At 43.2% G+C, this 20,294-nt stretch overlaps 1 protein-coding gene across 1 annotated transcript; it reads right to left on the bottom strand.

Moving 5' to 3' along the window:
- Positions 1 to 1,845: 1,845 nt before the first annotated feature.
- Positions 1,846 to 19,285, bottom strand: SLC35B4 (solute carrier family 35 member B4). The gene is made up of 10 exons (XM_044276733.1): positions 19,084 to 19,285; positions 16,486 to 16,599; positions 16,308 to 16,410; positions 15,454 to 15,503; positions 13,998 to 14,079; positions 12,545 to 12,605; positions 10,105 to 10,214; positions 8,533 to 8,608; positions 4,252 to 4,327; positions 1,846 to 3,976 (listed from the first exon to the last, which is right to left on the bottom strand). The coding sequence occupies exons 1-10, from the start codon at positions 19,158 to 19,160 to the stop codon at positions 3,730 to 3,732; spliced, it is 996 nt and encodes a 331-aa protein (XP_044132668.1). The 5' UTR covers positions 19,161 to 19,285; the 3' UTR covers positions 1,846 to 3,729.
- Between the last annotated feature and the right edge of the window lie 1,009 nt (positions 19,286 to 20,294).

Raw genomic sequence — 20,294 nt, 5'->3', positions numbered from 1 at the left:
ATAGGACGTATGTATCCAGCGGTAGGGTAAAGAAATTGTGCCTACAGAATGGTGTGGGAACTAGATTCAGAAGGATCAGATAGCTCCAAGGGTTAATACATAAATATATAGCTCAATTCTAACCAGCGCTGTAAGCCTAAGCAGATAGCCCAGTAAGCACGTTCCTCAGCACAGTAGTACTGAGGCAAGGAAGAAGCTAAGCAGAAGGCAGGGGCGGAGCTATTTGGCAGCTGGTGGGCCAAAGGCATGGGCACAAAGTTTTCATGCTCTGACAATACAGATCCCGTCCCTAAAACACGCTGGGAGATGCAGCCTAGTAGGCTGCAGAGCCGGGGCCTTGAGTACAGACGGGGCAGACCGGAAGAACTTCCGGTTGGGGCGGGAATGCAGGGAGGGAGCGGGATAGCAAACCTGCAACATACCCCAGCTGTACAATAAACCGGCCGGGAGCTAGGGTAGGCCACAGAGAAGGGGGGGGCCATGATTACTAGCGGCCACGACGGAAGACATGGACTGGAACGCTGGGAATAAGCCTGGCCTGACATGAAGCCTCCCCTCAAACCCAACCCCTCTCCTTCCCTGGGGGAGGGACACCTGCCAAAACTGAGGCCTCAGGGGAAGGTAAGCAGGCCTCCATGGGGGATATTCACATGGGAAAACCTGAGGGGGAGGGTGGAGGAATGGGTCCTGGGGACCGAGAGAATACTCACCCGGCGTTTTGTGCCCCCTGGCTCCAGCCAGGTCACCAGCTTCGGTGTGTTACCCCTTGGTGAGGGTAGCTACACCGGTAGCAGAGGGGACTTAGCGGAGGCCGGACCTGGTGACCCGAAAGCTGGTGGGATAGGAACCTCTGGTCCTCCCTGCCTTCTGGAGACCGGGAACAAGCAGCGGGCTTGGGGACCACCTGGATTCCCGTGTCTTGGGTGGGAATGCAGGCAGCTTGGAGACTGCCAGCAGCCCAGCTAAAGGAAAGAAAAAAAGAGAATAGAAAAAAATAAAATAAAATCAGCAGACCCGCAAAGCAGGGAGGTCTACCTCCTAAGACTGATTAGCTGAGTGTCTGCTGGAGGGGTATAGCTGAGAGGAGGAGCTAACACTTTTTTCATTTTTTTTTGCTTAGTGTCGCCTCCTAGTGGCAACAGCTATACCCATGGTCTTTTGTGTCCCCCCAATGATATGAGCGACAAAAAATAATAGGCGGCACATTCCCTTTAAAGTCTATAGCAAAAGATTTGTAAAGATAAAACACACACATACACATATATATACATACATACATACATAGCATTACAGATTTAGGCTAGGGCTACAGGGCTGTATTGCGTGACTTCTTATTGCTGAAAAGTCCAGCACCATTTTTTATACTGATGGTCAATAGTGTCGCAATCCAACTTGGGTGGATTTTTCGCAGTCGAAGCATGTCGCCTTGTGACATCATAGACTATTATTTAAAAAAATGACTTTTCGGTGACATGTTGCCGTGTAGCCCAGCCTGAAGGACTGATACTGCAGATGATTGCTGTATATTACAATTTGGGCACCTAGGCCAACACTGTAATAATGACATAACTGTTGAGCAAACGTGTGTGCAGCCATCTACTCTTGGATGGGCCAAGCTTGCCTGGTTATTTCAATGTGGTGACAAGCTACTTACACACCCGTCTGAAAGGGGCTTATCTCCCAACATTAGATTGTCAGAAATGCTGGCAATATAATTGGGATCCTCTATGGGCAGCCTCCATAATAACCAATGTCAGCCCTTTTATTGATGTGATTCCTCCTTCTACTTACAGGCAAATTGACTAAACAAAGATTTGCATTTCTTACTGGATGCTGTATAAATAAGCTGTCGCATTTCAGTTGGAGGGAATTCATACTTTATTACTATAGTTTTAACTCTTTCTATAACGGATCTAAAAGTAAGGCACAATTGCAAAAGTAAAACTAACTGTAGTATAGTACTGGAAGTCAGACAAAGGCAGAATGTGGCTTACATCTTATGCTTTTAATGCCTCCTCAGTTACCTTCTGTTGATTGTGTATCAAGAATATTGTTTGTACGTCACATATGCTTTAATACTGAAGGTCCCTGTATCTGCAGCTTATATATAAAATTAGGTAGGACTGTTCATAAAAGTGTTGTCTTTCCAGCAGCTCCTGACTGTACACGTTCATCTCTATGTAAATTCTGTCATATAATCCTTGATACCAGATTATCTAAAACAACCTGCTAATATTCACTATGTTCTTTCTAACAGTATCTGGAGAAAGTAGTGATCATGGGGATGGAGATGTTCTTCTGGACTTCCTGACATCTCTATTGAAGGTCACTATGGTCAACCTCTGCTGACCCTGCTAATACAGATGAACGATGACGTTCAGCCGGCTCTCCACAATAATGGGGACCTCTAACCATATATGTATTCCTGCTGTCCCAGCCTTATAGCCCATCTAACTGATGTGTCCACTTAAAGACCATGTGTCACCAGTGGGCCTACACAAGTCTGCATGCAGTTCTACTGCATCGTCTTTATCCCAGGATAAAGCACATCTCCTGCATTCTTTTGTGTGGTCAATGTGGAGTGTATTCAAATAAAAGAAGACTTCTAGTACATACACAAACATAGCAGGACTAACACTAAGTAACGTAACAATACCAAAATGAGCACCAGACAGTATGCCTTTTCCTACATGGAGCAGGACAGATCTGTGCTATTACTAACCTTCACTACTTCACCAGCTTATGTCTGCTGTTGTAGAAGATACAATACTGACTGTTTAGTGAGGAATTACCAAACATGAAAACATCTAGTGCTGTGATGGCTAACCTCCGGCACTCCAGCTGTGGTGAAACTACGACTCACAGCATGCTCTATTTATTCTATGGAGCTCTGAGAACAGCCAAGCAATTGTGGGAGTTGTAGTTTTACCACAGCTGGAGTGCCGGGGGTTGGCCTCACAGGTCTAGGACATTTGGAAACTGCAATGGTGTGCACCCCTCATCGAGATCCACTTGTACGGAAAACTACAAATGCAAAGTGACAAACCAGTATCATTTGATACAGTTAAAGAGACTATTCATCTATCTTAAAGGGGTTCTCCGGGACTAGAAAACATGGTGGCTTTCTTCCAAAAACAGTGCCACACCTGTACACAGGTTGTGAGTGGTATTAAGTCTCAGCCCCATTCACTTCCATGGACAGGTGTGGGGCTGTTTTTGGAATAAAGCAACCATGCTTTTTATAATACAGGACACCACCTCTGAGTCTCTATGTAACTTGGCATTTTTCTTCACATTTTTATTTCTATCCTGTAAACATTTGGTTGCACTTTCTGCCTACAGTATATGGGTACAGCCACATGTAGCATAAATGCTTTACTCTCATACAAGCAAAGATTTCAGCAAATCTCATACACATGCTGCAGAGAAAACCTGCCGAGTAAACAGATTTGCCCATTTCGGGCAGGTTTTATGATTGCAGTTTATGGCCATATTCGATGCAGAAAATCCACAGCGGACCTGTTAAATGTGACCGTACCCTAAAAGAACAGGTTATATAACCCATCACTGACATTTACCTACTAAAAACCGATTACCTGCTGTCTTACCATTCTCACAATATAAAAAATGTTCTAAATTGCAAAGTTCAACAGAAGGAATATAAATAGTTCTGTGCCCCTCATTCAATTTAGGGCAGCAACATTTGCTTTAAAAGAATACGTAGAACGTCTAGTCCTTCTTGGCTTCCTTTTGGTCCTTGCTAGGAGCAGTCTGGAAGGTGTTCCACACTTCTGTGTACAGCAATGTACCCATGAAAACTAGAAAGGTGCCCATCCAGTGCCAAGTGGTAAAAGGGTTGTTGAAGTACAAAATGGAGAAAATGAGACTTAGGAATTTCCGCAAGGTGACAACTAGGGTGACAGTAAGGGAAGGACATTCTGTAGTGAGAATGAATACTCCACGGATACATACATATCTTGATAAATGTGTTAAGGCAAACTGAGTTACAACATGGACATGCACAAGTAGAGCCTCCATACAAAAGAAGCATACTCCCATAATATGAGAAGGGGCAATTGACCCGAAACGATTCATTTTAACTGTAGTTTGTACACTATCCGCATGTCATACCCATTTCGGAATACATGGCACATCAACCCCCTTGAAAGAGCATTATTCGGCTATAGAACAGATCTTGCTGTCATATCAGATGTGACCTCTAGAACAGCTGGAGAATCAGCGAAAGGATACTGAGTGATCACATTCATGAGAAGATAAAACCACATGATCGGCATCTGGATTCCCAGTACAGGCAGCTGGAACGGTTCTGTAATGCATTGAACATGGACAGTTCAGTTTCAAATGAAGTATATGCTTACTATTCAGACACATTATTTATATCAAGCACATGGACGGTTTAAAGGGTAGTCCCACGAAAAATATTCTAGTTTTCAAACCAATTGCTTGTAATTAAAAATTTAGCATAGCCACTGAGTTGGTCAATACAAATAGCGATGAGCGAAGCGAGCTTCAGATCCTAGACCTGAAGTCGCTTCGCTCAAAACTTTGGTTTAATGCTGTACGGAGATCCATCTCAGTACAGCATTAAAATGTATGGCCTCTGACGAAGCAAAGTGAGTTATTCTTTGGTGAATAACTTCGGTATTTGATTTTTAAACTGAAATAAAAAATAAAAAAAACATTTTAAAACTCTGCTTTGGTTCCGACTGGTACAGCAATAAACCAAAGTTTTGAGGGAAGCGACTTTGGATCTAGGATCTGAAGCTCGCTTCACTCATCCCTATATACAATGTACCTGTATAGCGCCAATAGGAATCAATATAATATATATATATGCGCTAATATTCAAAATAATCTAGCTAGGATTATTATTTTGAATATTAGCTGATATATTTTACACACGCACGTACTGATTCCTATTATAAAAAGTTCAGATCATGTGACTCGATAACTGGCGCATGCGCAATTATGCACCATTCAGGTCAGGTAACTCTGTTTTGGTCACGAGGTGGTTAATCACTTCAGTCACGTGATTTGATAACTGGTGCAGACGCAGCCGCCTTCTAGTGATGACATTCGGGTCGCGTGATGTCAGCTGTTCCGGTCATCTGATCCGGATCGTCATGTGATGGTTGGCGCATGCGCAGTTACACCAGAGGGACGCCGAGTGAGGATGTCGGCACAGCCATACCAGGAGCGTACCGCATATGGTGGATCTTTGGCCTAGGATGAGGATGTGTGATCACACGGATGGCCACCTGATATGAGTTTATTACGATCATGATTTGTGTTGAGCAAGGGTGTTTTTAATTTTAGATTAATTATGGAAGCACACCCCCGATTGGGGGAGGCACCTATCACACTACACTTATGGTTATTTAAGGACGATATTGTTCACTTTTGTATTGCTTGATAAAGACTTGTTTAAGTCGAAACATCGCTGTAATTGAATGCTGCTTGTCAAATAAAGAACAGGATTTTGATAATTGAATAGTGCTGTGGATCTCTTTAAACTACTATTGCATCAAGGGACCCTTGGCCTGGACCCCAACCAGCGAGCACCACACTTGGACCATTGATTCTGGTACCGAAAGAATTGGATGTTTGCCCCATGGCAGGGTATGTAGTGCTGCTATCTGTTTTTTTTTTTTACTCTATCCTGAGGATGTGTCATCAATATGTACTGGCTGCACAGTTTAAATCAATGTAAAATAATGGATAGTATTGTAGATGCATTGCTTTAAGAAACATTATAAGGTTATTCCCATCCGGACATTTATGGCATATCCACAGGAGATTCTCCTATATGCGATTCGTGTTTGCATGATTGCCACTTGTTGGCTGGGATTTTCTCTCATGTTCCAAAAATACTGATACTGGCCATATTCTACATACGTGTTTGGTGCAGCAAAGTTGTGGAGTGTAAAGAAAAAATGTATTTGCTGCACAGAAATAAATATTTTGCCAACACAGAAATAAAGCTTTCTGAATAGAAACGGATATTTAACAATAATGCACACTATCAAACTAAGAAACCATCTGAAACTTCATTTACTTCCAAAATATTGGGCCATATTTAAAGGGGCTGTCTGAATTTATTTTGCTTGCAGCTAGAATTCATATAGCTTTCAAATGGAGATCAGACTCATTGTCCTTCCAGGCTGTCTTAGACAGAATAAATAAAATATTGATGTTTGAAAAATTGGCGGCCATCCGCACAGACTCATTTCCCGCTTTTGAAAAGGTGTGGGAACCCTGGCTATCTTCATCACATTCTTCGGACTTACGTCAGGTTGTCTCCCTATAAGAATGCGCTTCTTGTGAATCGAAAGCTGGAGGTCTGACTTCCTGCTCCATTTCCCAGTCCCTAACTATATGTAGCCCTATTTCATTGTACCCAAGAGATGTTTTATTTCCGAGTGATAATTTATTTTGTTTTTTCTATCATTATTGTAATGGTGTTTTCTTTTTCTGTGCAAAACTCAATAAATACCTTTTGAAACATAAAGGGGCTGTCTGCTTTTTTACTATTGATGACCTATCCCCACGATAGTTCATCAATATCAAATCTACATGGGTCAGACACCCACCGATCAGCTTTTTGAAGAGAAGGCAGTGCTCTGTTTACCCTCTCACCACAGCAATTGCAATTACAATTATGGCGTCCCCATTCACTTCTATGGGACGGCTCTGTCTGGTCAAATGAATAGGACGGATCCGTCCCATAGTGAATGGGGACGCCATACTTGCAATTACCCTGCTCGCCACTAGAATTGCTGCGGCCAGCAGGTAAACAGAGCAGAGAAGGCAGCACTCATGAACACTGCATTCTCTTCAAACAGCTGAACGGTGGAGGTGTCGGGAGTAAGACCTCGCCGATCCCATATTAATGGCCTATCATGAGGATAGGTCATTAATAGTAAAAAGTGGACAACTCCTTTAATCCTGTCTAAAATGTAGACAGTGTAAACCTCGACAGGCAGTCTAAAGACAGTAGCACAGGCTGGATAATAAATAGGATGCACAGCTAGACACTTTTGTGACAGAATTGTGTGGCAAAATTCTAGAGCAAAATGGTGCATTTTAAGCCATATCCCTTTTCCGCTAAGCATGGTTCACTGGGCAGACAAAGCGTAGCGGATTATGCTTTGTTTAATTGTTATGCAAGTATGTTGAATTCAGATGCACCAAGTTGCTCAACATTTTGATGAAAATTACATCAGAGTTCAGGTGCAGCGACAATAGCAAATGTGGGCGATTGTATTCCCTATGCTACAAGCCAAGGAAGTTTTTAATAGCATTTAACCAGGATAAAGTTTACACCAGGAATATTTCCAGGGTACTCTGCTTTAAAGGGAACCCGTCACCTGGATTTGGGGTATAGAGCTGAGGACATGGGTTGCTAGATGGCCGCTAGCACATCCGCAATACCCAGTCCCCATAGCGCTGTGTGCTTTTATTGTGTAAAAAAGAAGACTTGATACATATGCAAATTAACCTGAGAGGAGTCAGAGCTTGAAAATATGACTCTTCTCTGGTCACAGATATTACTCTTATGTTAATTTACATATGTATCAAATCGTTTTTTTTACACAATAAAAGCTCTATACCCAAAATCCCGGCGACAGGTTCCTTTTAAAGGGAGTCTGTCACCTCCATATGGCCATATACAGTGCTTACATTGCACACCTATACATGAATGTAATGGTACCTTTGTTATTTTCTTTACACTTGCAGAAGCTGGAAAAACGAACTTTGATTCGTATGCAAATTAGCACTGGGCAGAGCAGCCTGGGCTCTGTGTTGGAGCCCAGGCTGCTCTGCCTTTTTTCATTGTTTCGCCACCCCAGCCTCTGCCCACCCTCCTATTCCCTTGCATCATCCATCGGTCCGGCCGAGATCCCGCACCTGCGTACTGCCTCGTCAGGGCATGCACACTGCAATGCCCATTGTTGGCACGGCATCACTTTACCTACTGCGCATGGGCCGGAGAGAGGCGTGAAACCAGTGGCAATGTGGTGTTTGCCGGCGCATGCGCAGTAGTTAAAGCGATGCCGTGCCCACAATGGGCATCACAGTGAGCATGCTCCGGCACCGCTAGGCAGTGCACAGGCCCGGAATCTTGGCTGGACCGAAGGATGATGCAAGGGAATAGGAGGGCGGGCAGAGGCTGGGGCGGGAAAATAATGAAAAAACGCAGAGCAGCCTGGGCTCCAACATGGTGAACGCCGCCCCTGGGCACTTGCGAGTGCTAATTTGCATACGAATCAAAGTTCGTTTTTCCAGCTTCTGGAAGTGTAAAGAAAATAACAAAGGTACCATTACAATCCTGTATAGGTGTGCTACAGACCCATGTAAGCACTGTATATGGCCATATGGAGGTGACAGACTCCCTTTAAGAAGCTTTTTATTTGTGAGTTACAGTGCTGGAGGGTTTTCCTATTATTAATGACATGTATCTACATACACTGTCTGCAGGCATGAAACATGGCAGAACTCTGTAATACTCACCGCTCTGTGAGAACATCACCGCATGATTATATATGTCCGGGGCTAAAAGCAGGAATCCTGGCAGTGGTAATGCGTGCTGCGGGGAGAAACAACAAAAAAAAAGGTTTATTACTTGAACTCTAAATCTTGGTTGTCTCACGTCAACAAATTGCATTTATCATGTAGAGAAAGTTAATACAAGGCACTTACTAATGTATTGAGATTGTGCATATTGCCTCCTTTGCTGGCTTGATTCGTTTTTCCATCACATTATACACTGTGTGTTTCCATTATTATGACCTATCCATATCCTACCATAATCACATCATGCGACCTGAAACCTTTTGTACACCACTGAGGAAAATGTTGGTGCTTTCTAAATATTATTAGGATAGGTCATCAGTACAAAAAAAATAAAAAAAATTTGTGCAGACCATCTTTGTGCTCAAGCATGAAGCATGAGGAGAAAGAGGGACACATTTTGCTGTTAGTTATAACCACATACCTTCACACATACACAATTTGGTTGCGATTCCACTGGTGTATTCTGAATTTGCTGTAATTTCTGACCTAAACTTGTTCAATGTTATTGTTCCTATATTACTACAAAATCCAGAATTTATTTTAGACACAACCAAGGAGAACTGTCTCCCTTCAATTCCTACGTAAACCTTGAACACACTAGTCACAAAAAGTTAGGGATATTTGGCTTTTGGGTGAAATTTATGGAAAATATAAAAAGGTCACGCTACAGTGATATTATATCATGAAAGTAGGACATGTAAGTAGAAGCAGCAATGGTGATTCTCATCTCAAACTATTTATTGAAACAAAAGCCCACACCAGTGGTGGGTATACCCGAACAAAAAATGGCAGTGTATCAATAACTTGTCATGTGGCCTTGAGCATCAATTACAGCTTGAGAACGATGTCTCATGCTGTTCACAAGTATACTTATTGTCTGCTGAGGCATGGCATCCCACTCTTCTTGAAGGGTGTCCCTCAGATCATTGAGGTTCTTGGGTACAAGGCTACGAGCCTCCAAACGGCGACTTAGCTGATCCCATAAGTTTTTAATGGAATTCAGGTCTGGAAAAAGTGCAGGCTACTCCGTTTGAGGTACCCCAGTCTCCAGCACCCATTCCCCAATGATGCGTCCTAGATGGGATGACGTATTGTCGTCTGTGAAGATTAAATAAGGCCTGTGTTGTTCATGCAGAGGCACAATAACTGGATTAATGGTGTTATTGAAGTAGTATGGTCTTGTCACTGTACCATATTTTATAACATATAATTTTGCTGTTAAGCTCCTTGTTAGAGAACAGCAAGTTGAGCAAAAAGTACTGAAACATTGAACAGTTGGACATGTGACCTTCTCTAAACTTTTTAATGCACAATTAAATTCACCTGTAAAGGTTAGAGTGCATTTTAGGGTCATCCTAAAATTTCACCCACAAGCCAAATATCCCTAACTTTTGGTGAGTAGTGTAATTTTTTAATGAGAGTTGGGGAGGATAATGGTACAAACTGCACATTATCTTCTTTTTGACAGTGATTAGCTTAACATGAAATGTTCCTTATAGACAGTCTTACATTATAGAATAAGGCTTCTTTAGAATGTTTCCCATATTCCTTATAGAGTGTTTCCTGGAATATCCCCATTCTGGCCGACAGTAAAAGAGCGAAGGTCAGAGCAGCAACACCTATGGAGCACAGCAGAAGCATAGTTATTAAAATCTTGATTATGCCACATTTTAAACTGATAACCCTAATGAAATTCTGCTCTAAGAAGAAATGTAATAGTGAGTTTAATATGACATTTAACCATTTTTGACAGTTTTATTGCTTCATTCTACTCTCGGTTCATTCCATTCCATTTTACAATGTCAGGAAGAACAGAGACAACTTCCAGATACATGAGATGTTCTTAATTGAAAACACACAGTATAATAGTCACACTTTTTTCGAATAAATACAGTGTAAAGTACATAAATCAAAATATGCAATGCCCAGGGCTTAAACGGGTTGTCTGGGTTCAGAGCCGAACCTGGACATAAGCTCCCCTTCACTCATTTACCATGTAGGAGTGGAGCATAGGAGCATTTCTAGCTCCGATGCTCCCTCTTTCCCTGCCCTGCATAGAGTAGAGCAAGGGCTGTTTGTTTACAGGCTTTTTCTCAGTATGAGATAGGTAGAGACTTCTTCCTAGCAGTGATCCCAGTGACATCACTGACACTAATGGGCAGCGGTAAAGACCGCTCATTTGTGCTGGTGACGTCACCGGGATTACTGCTAGGAGGAAGTGACAAGATATTAACAATGACACTGGAGGAGATACATTAGTATGAGCGCACAGTGTGAGCAGTGCTCCAGTAACTCTCCCCAGTGCAGTGCGCTCCAGATTCATCTACAGGATGCAGCACTAGAACAGTACTGAGCAACATTAATTAGTGAGCCCTATTCACTTGAATGGGAGCAGCCACTACACAGTGGATGGAGCTTTGTAATTCAAGTGCCTGTTTCCGGTGCTGGAACCCTTAGCAATACTTAAGACACCAATGTTCTTCATTCTTTTGACTAATTTTCAGACTCTCTATTATTTACCTTGAACTGCTTTCTAAGCCAGTTCTACTTTGCACCCGTTTGAAAAATGAACCCCAAAATGTTCAGGTACCTCACTAGTTATTTCTCAATACCCTCTGATTGGAATATTTCAATATAACAATAACAAAGACAGGTGCACTCTGCGGTCTTACTAACACTCGTACTGATGTAAAATTGAGAGATTAGCCAGCATATCCTACTGTGGAAGACATTTCTGAGCCCGAGCACCGCGCTAAGGTTTCTCAAGTAGCTCGGGACCTAACGCTAAACCTACCTGGGCCGTATGGGCAATACCAGGAGCCAGTGGTCGAATTACAGGAGCACAAGGCCTGACTCACGGCAATCTCCCAGTTACCTCTCGAATGTGACCATGCATATAATGGGAGGAGGGAGAGAGCTCTGAGCCCCACCCAAGACTGGCTGATATAGCTCGGGCCTCACATGTGCACCAGAATGGTGCCTGTAGATGGAAATAAAGACACATTCAGACTAGGAGTTTTTGCACCTCCGATAAATTTTATATACAAACTACAAATTGGCATGGTATTAAAAAGTAGGAAGTGCTCAACCCCAGGGGGCAGATCCTGCACTTGTGGTCTGCTGCTAATGGCAATCCCCAGCAAAAATGCATACAATGGAGAATGCCCGCAGCGGACCACAATGAACATCGTACACAGGACAGCAAATGTGTGGATGTGATAAACAATAAAAATAATATAATAATAACAAAGAAAGGTGCACTCTGCGGTTTTACTAACCCTCATACTGATGTAAAATTTAGAGATTAGCCAACATATCCTACTGTGGAGGACATGTCTGAGCCCGAGCACCGCGTCAAGGTTTCTCAAGTAGCTCGGGATTGCCCCCATCTTAAAACATTCTGGGAGGAAGTTACTAAGTTCCTATCTGAGATTCTGATTCTTCCTCTCTCTCTCTCTCAACTCAACCGTCCGTCTGGTATTCTGGATGAAGCTCTATATCCTCACTGTACCAGGATTTTTCTAAGTTAAACCCTTTGTCTAGCATGTAATGCAGTCGTGCTTCGATGGGTGGGAGAAAGATACCCTTCTCTATCTCAGTGGAAGGCTCGAGTAAATAGTGCGTGTGCTTCTCAGTTTACTAAGATATGGGGATCATGGTTCTCCTCTTCATGAACTCACTCTGTTCATTCTGTGCATTCTGCGTCCTCAGCCATACATTCCAGGTCCTGAGAGATAGTTATAATGATACTAGATTTTTTTATGGGACTGTGATAATTTATTTCAGGCTATAACTTTCTACTGTCTTTGATACCATACCAATGTAAGACGTGTTACTGAATGTCTCCGATGCGCTCAGTGTATATGTTCTGATGTTTGTATTGTTTTATTGAACAAATGCAATAAAAACAAGTAAAAAAAAAAATTGGCTGACTACAAAGAAGACCCACCTAAAAGCCACCAGAGAAAGTTTGCAAAACCATCTTCCTCACTTGATGTTGAATGGGATGCCTTAAAAATAGAAGAAAGAAATTATAGCACACTAAATGGAGAATTAGCTAAACATTGCAAAAAAATAATAAATAAAAATCTGCCTTTTTATTGAGGGTCTGGCCACTTGGACCGCCTATATGGGTCTATGTTTCCAAAGGGCATATTCATATTTCTGTAAACACCACGATATACAGAAGCTGCCAATAATGGAATCAGATCCTTTCAGCACTTTTCTATTTTGGAAGTTTTCCTGCCTTGCTTTTGGTGCTAAATACAAGGCTCCTGAATAAGCCACAAAAGTAAATCGTGGAATACAAGGTAAAACATGAGCAAAATGAAGTATATCAATTAGAGGGGTTATCCAATCCTATCTCCGCCTGCCATTAGCGGTTTTCCTCCCACCCGACACCGGATGTTTCATCCGTGCACGGGAAGAAGCTGCGGGGTGGGGACCAAGAGCGGCACAGGGAGTGGGGACCCGGGTAAGTATACTCAGCTTTTTTTTAGGATTGGATAACCGATTTAAGGAGTACCTTAGGTTAGCAGTAAAATACAGCAGAAGGTTCTGTTCACCCTCTTCAAGTATAATGGAGGTAAGCCCAGGATAACTCTTACACACACTCCCTATGACAAAAGTGTACAGTTGACCTTCTCTATCAATGTCAACTGTGTTAAGGCTAAGGACAAACAGGTTGCGGTGTGTATGGCAACGGCAACACAGGGCATGCCACACCCACAGATTTTTTATGTGGCCATGGTCTGCTTTGTGCAGCCGGGTGCACCAGGACCTTTTTGTCCTTTGTATTGTGATGAGAGGCACATTTCCATAAAATATGCCATATAAGCCTCATGTCAGAATATTCCTCTTAGCATACGAGTTCTGAGTTACGAATGCAGCAGATCCTCCTCTGGCTTTACCCCCATTCAATTTGCTAATCTGCAGGTCCTGGAAAAAATTATCCACAGTGGTACAGACAGTATTGTGGCTTCCCACGGGTAATTAGAGGCGGTTTCTGAGCACAAAACAAGGTGAACAAAGCTTAAAGAGAACCTGTCACATTAAACATGGTGTCTGAGCTGCAGCACGTTATAGAGCAGGAGGAGCGGAGCAAATTGATGTATAGTTTTATGGGAAGAGATTCAGTAAAACTTCTATTTTATACATTTAAATTCAATCAAACTATACATTAATCTGCTCAGCTCCTCCTGCTCTATAATATGCTGCCTGCTGCTCAAATCCTATGTTCAACATGACAGGTTCCCTTTAACACTGCACTCACAAGGCTAGTTCTTTATTCCTGGTAAATACATACAGCAATATTTTCAGAAAGAAAATATTTGATTTGATAAATGCACAACAGGATAGATTGGACAGACAGAACTAGAGACAGATAGATACATGAAGTTTACCACTTGTTTTGCAGACATCAATGTGCAAATGAAGATCCCCAAAGACACCAAAACAATGGACATGTATTTGGAAGCACTGTACCTAAAAAGTAAATTTGTAAACGTATATCAAACAGTGTCATACAAAATATGGCAAGTACTATAATTAGGGATGAGCGAATAAACGTCGGATGAAACATCCAAAGTCGATTCGCATAAAACTTTGTTTCAATACTGGACAAAGCGAGTGCTCTGAACAGTATTAGAATGTATTGGCTCCGATGAGCTGAAGTTATTACTTCGCGAAGTCTCGTGAGACTTCGCATAACAACTTCAGAAATTGATTTATACTGTAAAAAAACATTTCCAGAACTCGGGTTTTCTGTATAGCACCACCTGCTGTTTGCTCCTTTTCTAATTTTTCTGTCCTGATCACTGAGATGGAAGCACATGCTCAGTTCTCTACTGCCACCTGCTGCAGCAGAAAGGAAACACCCCATGCCAGCTGTACCTCGGCTGCAGTGCATCTGGAATGTGGCAACCCCTTACAAATTAATTTATTCCCCAAATCCATTGACCTTGTATACACAATTTTAGTAAAATGACCTTCTATGCTCTCACTAATCCGCCTCTGGTGAAGCATATCACAACCATGGCGGGTTCTCTCTCAGCTAGCGCTTGGCTGCTCCTCATCCTGATGCACAGAATACTTTAAAGAAGAAAGAGTGCTGCCATGCTGCAGCCTTTGGCTACTGGTTCCCTCACTAGTTGCTGGCAGCACTGGAGAGCCTGGAGGGCAGAGGAGGCACAGCACAGCAGCACATTATACCAGTGCAAAATCAAGAGGAACTGGCTTCAAATATTGGCCACACAATACCCCCCCCCCCCCCTTTCAAAATTAGAACAATTGCCCAAAGTAAAGGGTGAAAGGCAAACTATTGAATGCCAGGCAACTGCCCATGACCACACACAAATTACATTTATGCTCTTGAATGTGAAAAAATAAAATGTTACTAATGGATGAAGAGTCTTTGGATGTCAGTTTTCGAAGGCAGCATAATGTTTTTACTGTACCATTCTTAAAGGGGTGGTCCGACCTTGGACCCAAAAAACCACTATGCTGCAGACCTGTGCCCCTGAACATAAAAAAGAAGACTCATGGGACCCAGGAAGTGGTTGGCTCCGATGACTGCTGCAGCCAATTACAGGCCTCAGTGGTCACATCGGCTTGAACATTATATCACATCTGTGAGGTACTATTCAAGTCAATGTGACCACTGAGGCCTGAGATTGGCTATAGGACCCAGCTGCTTCCTGGAAGAAGACGGGAAAGGAGCAGTGGCAGGGACAGGCGAGTCGTCTTCTTTTTTTATGGTCAAAAGCACAGGTGTGTAGCATAGTGGTTATCAGATCCAAGGGTAGACAACCCCTTTAGGCTACACCATACCCAAGTAGTAATGGATTTAGCAGAACTTACCTCTTCTTGAGAATAATTATACCTAAGATCATATTTGCGATCAATGATCCCTAGAAAATAAATGACTGATGAATAATAAGCCATGACTCATGATACATATGTGAAGGTTATAATACATTGCACATTATATTGGTTGATGATTAATTGTAGCACTACAATGTACTCAATTTACAGTTCTTGTCGGGCACAACTGTTTGTAAAGAGTAACTACCGGGGAGCATTATATGTAAAGCGGGCACCATTGTGAGTCATTATGTGAAAAGGCCAGTACTAGGGGGCATTATATGTGAAGAGGCCGCTACTGGGGGGCATTACATGTGACAAAGACACTACTGGGGGGGGGGGGGGGCATAATATCTACTGGGGCCTAAATGGGGATGATAACCAAGTCAGGGCATAAAAGGAGGTACTAATACTAAATATGTGTGTTCAATTATGCACAAAGAAGAGTGATCTGTGCAGGACTGAGAAAAAAAAAGGAATGAGAACGGCTCCAGTCAGAGGAGATATCTCCTGTAAGTCACTGATCAGGGGCCCAAATGGGAATATTAATTACTGTGTTTTGTTATGTGCATTTTCATGTTGATTTTCAAAAATTCCTGAGAATGAAGGATCACAGAGGATTTTTTAGTGCTGCGCCTCCAATCAGGTGGCAGAAAGCGCTGTTGTACAGGGAAAACTTCGGAGGGGATGCAGCGCTAAACTAGGACAGACCCACATCAAACAAAGAGCTAATAAATACTATTGATATGCCATCAATTTACAAGATGAGAATACCCCCTTAATGACATTTTACATAGTAATAAACCCCTTTCCAGGGACCGGAATAGAAAGCTGCACCCTCTTCTACTCACCGATCTGAATATCATGTGAAGTGGCATTGAGATGTTGAGATTGAGTGCATAGTTATTCACCACGCTGACCGTAAAAAACATAGTTACCATGATGACATAATACCTAAAAAAAAAAAAAAAAAAAATTACATAGTGAATGACAAAAGTGAGGAACATACTTTATATACACAAGTAATACCTCATTGGAATCAGGGGCCGCTTCCTTCCAAAATTTGCCTGGAAGATGAATCCTTCTATGGCTATCAACAAGAACTGAGCAAACGTCACTATATTTCCACATCCTGGAAACTTCCTAGAAATAAACACATTGTGGCAGTGAAAATCGGTGTAATAAAATAATATAAACCAGCAAACAGCAAAGGGGCAATGAGCAAAGTGAGGAATGATCAGTATAAAGACATAACCCCATGTGTAGGAGACAGCGTATAAAGTTGATTTTACATTGAAGACCTATCGCTACCAATGACCCCCAAGCTAAGTAGCATAAAGAGGCAGGGGCATGCACTAGAATGTCACAGCTCCCTCCATGTATGACACCTCCGCTCCATTCACTTATATTGGCTGAACTGCAGCACTGGGCACAATTGCAAACTATAGCCAAAACTGGGTGTAGATCCTATAACGGAAGATATTCGGGAATTCATATTGATGATTAGGGATGATCAACACAACTTCGGATGAAACATCCGAAGTCGATTTGCATAATACTTTGTTTGAATACTGTACGGAGCGAGCTCTCCATACAGTATTAGAAAGTATTGTCTCCTATGAGCCAAAGTTATAATTTCATAAATCAATTTCTACTGTAAAAAAAACATTTCCGAACTCGGGTTTGGTTCCAAGGTACCACTTAGAATCGAAACCCAAGGTCAGGAAATGTTTTTTTACAGTAGAAATTGATTTATGAAGTTATTATGTGAAGTCTCGCGATACTTCGCAAAGTAATTACTTCGGCTCATAGGAGCCAATACATTCTAATACTGTATGGAGCGCTCGCTCCGTACAGTATTCAAACAAAGTATTATGCAAATTGAAATCCCTATTGATGACCTATTCTCTGGATAGGTCATCAATATTAGATTGGCAGGGGTCCCAGGCGTTAGAAGAAGCTGTTAGAGAGCTGCGGCCTCTTCCTAGGCCATGTGACATCACTGTACATCGGTCATGTGGTCTAGTTGCATCTTCGACCCATTCAAATCATTGGAGCTGCAATACCAAGCACTGAGCAAGCATGTGTATGGAGTTGGGAGGAAGAGTTGTCGGCCGAACTTGTGTTCACCAGATCCAGCATTGCCGGATTCAACAGCTCACCGTTGAGATGTGAACACAGCCTAAGGCCTCATGCACATGACCGTTGTTCTGGTCCGCATCCGAGGCGCAGTTTTTGCGGCTTGGATGCGGACCCATTCACTTCAATGGGGTCGCAAAAGATGTGGACAGCACTCCGTGTGCTGTCTGCATCCGTTGCTCCGTTACGTAGCCCCGCAAAAAAAAATATATATATAACCTGTCCTATTCTTGTCAGTTTTGCGGACAAGAATAGGCATTTCTACAATGGGCCGCCTGTTTCATTCCGCAAATTGCGGAAGGCCCACGGGCGGCTTCCGTGTTTTGCAGATCCGCAATATGCGGACCTAAAAAAAAAAAAACGGAACGGTCATGTGCATGAGTCCTTTATCACAAGCTGAATGAAATCTGCCCTGTGTGGATAAGAACTTATACCGGCTTTGCCAGCTATTCTACTCTATGGTCACACAGCAAAACCCACAGCAGAAAAACCATCGGTAGCAGATGAGTAGCTGAAAACAGGTCGTTTTTGGTTGTTGTCTGGAAAAAATTGCTTTAGAGGAGCCTTCACAGGTGCTTTAGAAAAAGTGCATGTGAACATAGCCTAAAGCGTAGGTTGGGGTTTTCCCAGTTGACCCTGAACCCCCAGCCGACTTGCTGCTTCCCAGTATCTACTACTGTACTATAGGTATGGCTGAGCATTCTTCTATGGGAACTGGGGCAAGCTGGATAATTCACTGGGGACTGGTGGCATCTTCCACTGCAGAATGCCAGATCTCTAGAATGAATTAGGAATTCCAACCCGTCAGCAGATTTGTAGCTATGACACTGTCTGACCTGTTCCATGTGCACTGGGCAGCTGAAGACGACTGTGTTGGTCCTATGTACATATGTGCCTGCATTGCTGAGAAACATGATGTTTTACTATATGCAAATTAGCCTCTAGGAGCAACGGGGGCGTTGTCATTACACCTAGAGGCTCTGCTCTCTCTGCGACTGAAGCGCCTTTGCAGGCAGTGAAAATGCCATCCCACCTGGCCCTGTCAATCAAAGTGGAGAGGGCTCGGCAGTTGCAGAGAGAGCAGAGCCTCTAGGTGTAATGACAACGCCCCCATTGCTCATAAAGGCTCATCTGCATATAATAAAACATAACTTTTCTCAGTAATGCGGGCACATATGAACATGGGACCAACACAGATGTCTTCAGCTGCCAAGCCACATCTAACAGGTCAGACAGTGTCATAGGTACAAATCTACTGACAGATGCCCTTTAATGTCAGTCCTATTAGTGCAGGACAATAGGGAGCAGCAATGACTGGCGCATTTCTCCTCAGAGACCCGATCCCACAGTCACCAGTATGGAATTACTGGGATCACACTGAGTCATGTACCTCACTCTGCACACCACAGGCCACTGGACTATACACAGGGTTACACATCATGTCCCGTTATACACAGTGACAGCACGGCTAATGAATGGGCTCCTCACCTGGCCAAAAGTTCTAAAAACACCACGTTACTGCAGCACCCAGAAAACACCAGACCCACGGCAAAAGCGGGGCGCATGGTAGCAAGTGACCCGAATGACACCCGGCTCCCTCAGTCCTCGCAGAACACACCGGACCGGCCCCCAGCTGAGACTGTATGAACGGGTGAAATCAATCCGACACGTCTGCCAACAGCGCGCTGCCTTCTGGGAGATGTAGTTTCTCTGTTACCAAGGCGCACTTCCGTATAGAAGAAAGGGAAATACAATTCCCAAGAAGCACCGCGCATGCGCCTCACGGTGTAATACGTCGACTGATAGCTGGGCTATGGTTAAAACTAGAGAGGCTATGGGATCCCCGGGGGTTGAGGTCACGTGAGGAGCCCATGTGAGCCTGACGAAGGGGAAAGTGGCCGAAATGCTGCTGTTTGGGGGGGCATTTTTTTTAAAATCTAGGGGTACTGTGTGGTATTTTTTTATAGGTTAGGGGCGTTTTTGTGGGGAACATGGGTTGTGAGGTACATTGGGGGCAGGGCTGAGTGAGAAGACATTCAAAACCCTGAGGCGAGGGACGGCTATTCTAAGGTACAGCCAGTTCTTCAGGTTTCTGTGTGGTGCCTTGTTTGGAAGGTCAGTGCCATAGTTGAGTTGTGACTAGATGTGAGTGTATCAGGTGCCTGGGACTAAGGGCCCCATCAGCTTCATATATGAGGGCCGCACACATTGGGGTACATATACTTTCCATGCTATATAGTAGTGTATTAGTGAAACTGGGCATATCGCCGAGGGAAAATGGTGTACCATAGAGAATTGTGAAATTCAGTCACTTGAGCGCGCCTTTTTATGGATCAAATTAAAATGATTTGTGTCCGTTTTGAGTTGTGCCTGGTGTAGTACATAAATAAGTGTCCCCCCTCACGGTGGAGGAAGGTGGCCAAATTCCCCCGCCCCCCGGGTTTTAGTTAAAGCCAGTATGACTGGTTCTCCAGGACATTTCTAGTGAAACCTGAGTAAAGTAGAAGTGTCTTAGTTGCCCATAACAACCAATCAGATTCCACCTTTCATTTTTCACAGCTCCTTTGGAAAATAAAAGGTGGAATCTGATTGGTTGCTAACTAAGCAGTTCTACTTTACACCAGTTTGATAAATCTCCCCTTCCTTGGATGTGCATCTACCTTTATCCTGTAACACAGCTGCAGACCACTGTATGTGGC

The sequence above is a fragment of the Bufo gargarizans genome, chromosome 2 (genome assembly GCF_014858855.1).
Source record: "Bufo gargarizans isolate SCDJY-AF-19 chromosome 2, ASM1485885v1, whole genome shotgun sequence".
NCBI lineage: Eukaryota > Metazoa > Chordata > Amphibia > Anura > Bufonidae > Bufo > Bufo gargarizans.
This window is presented reverse-complemented; position numbering and strand designations above follow the sequence as displayed.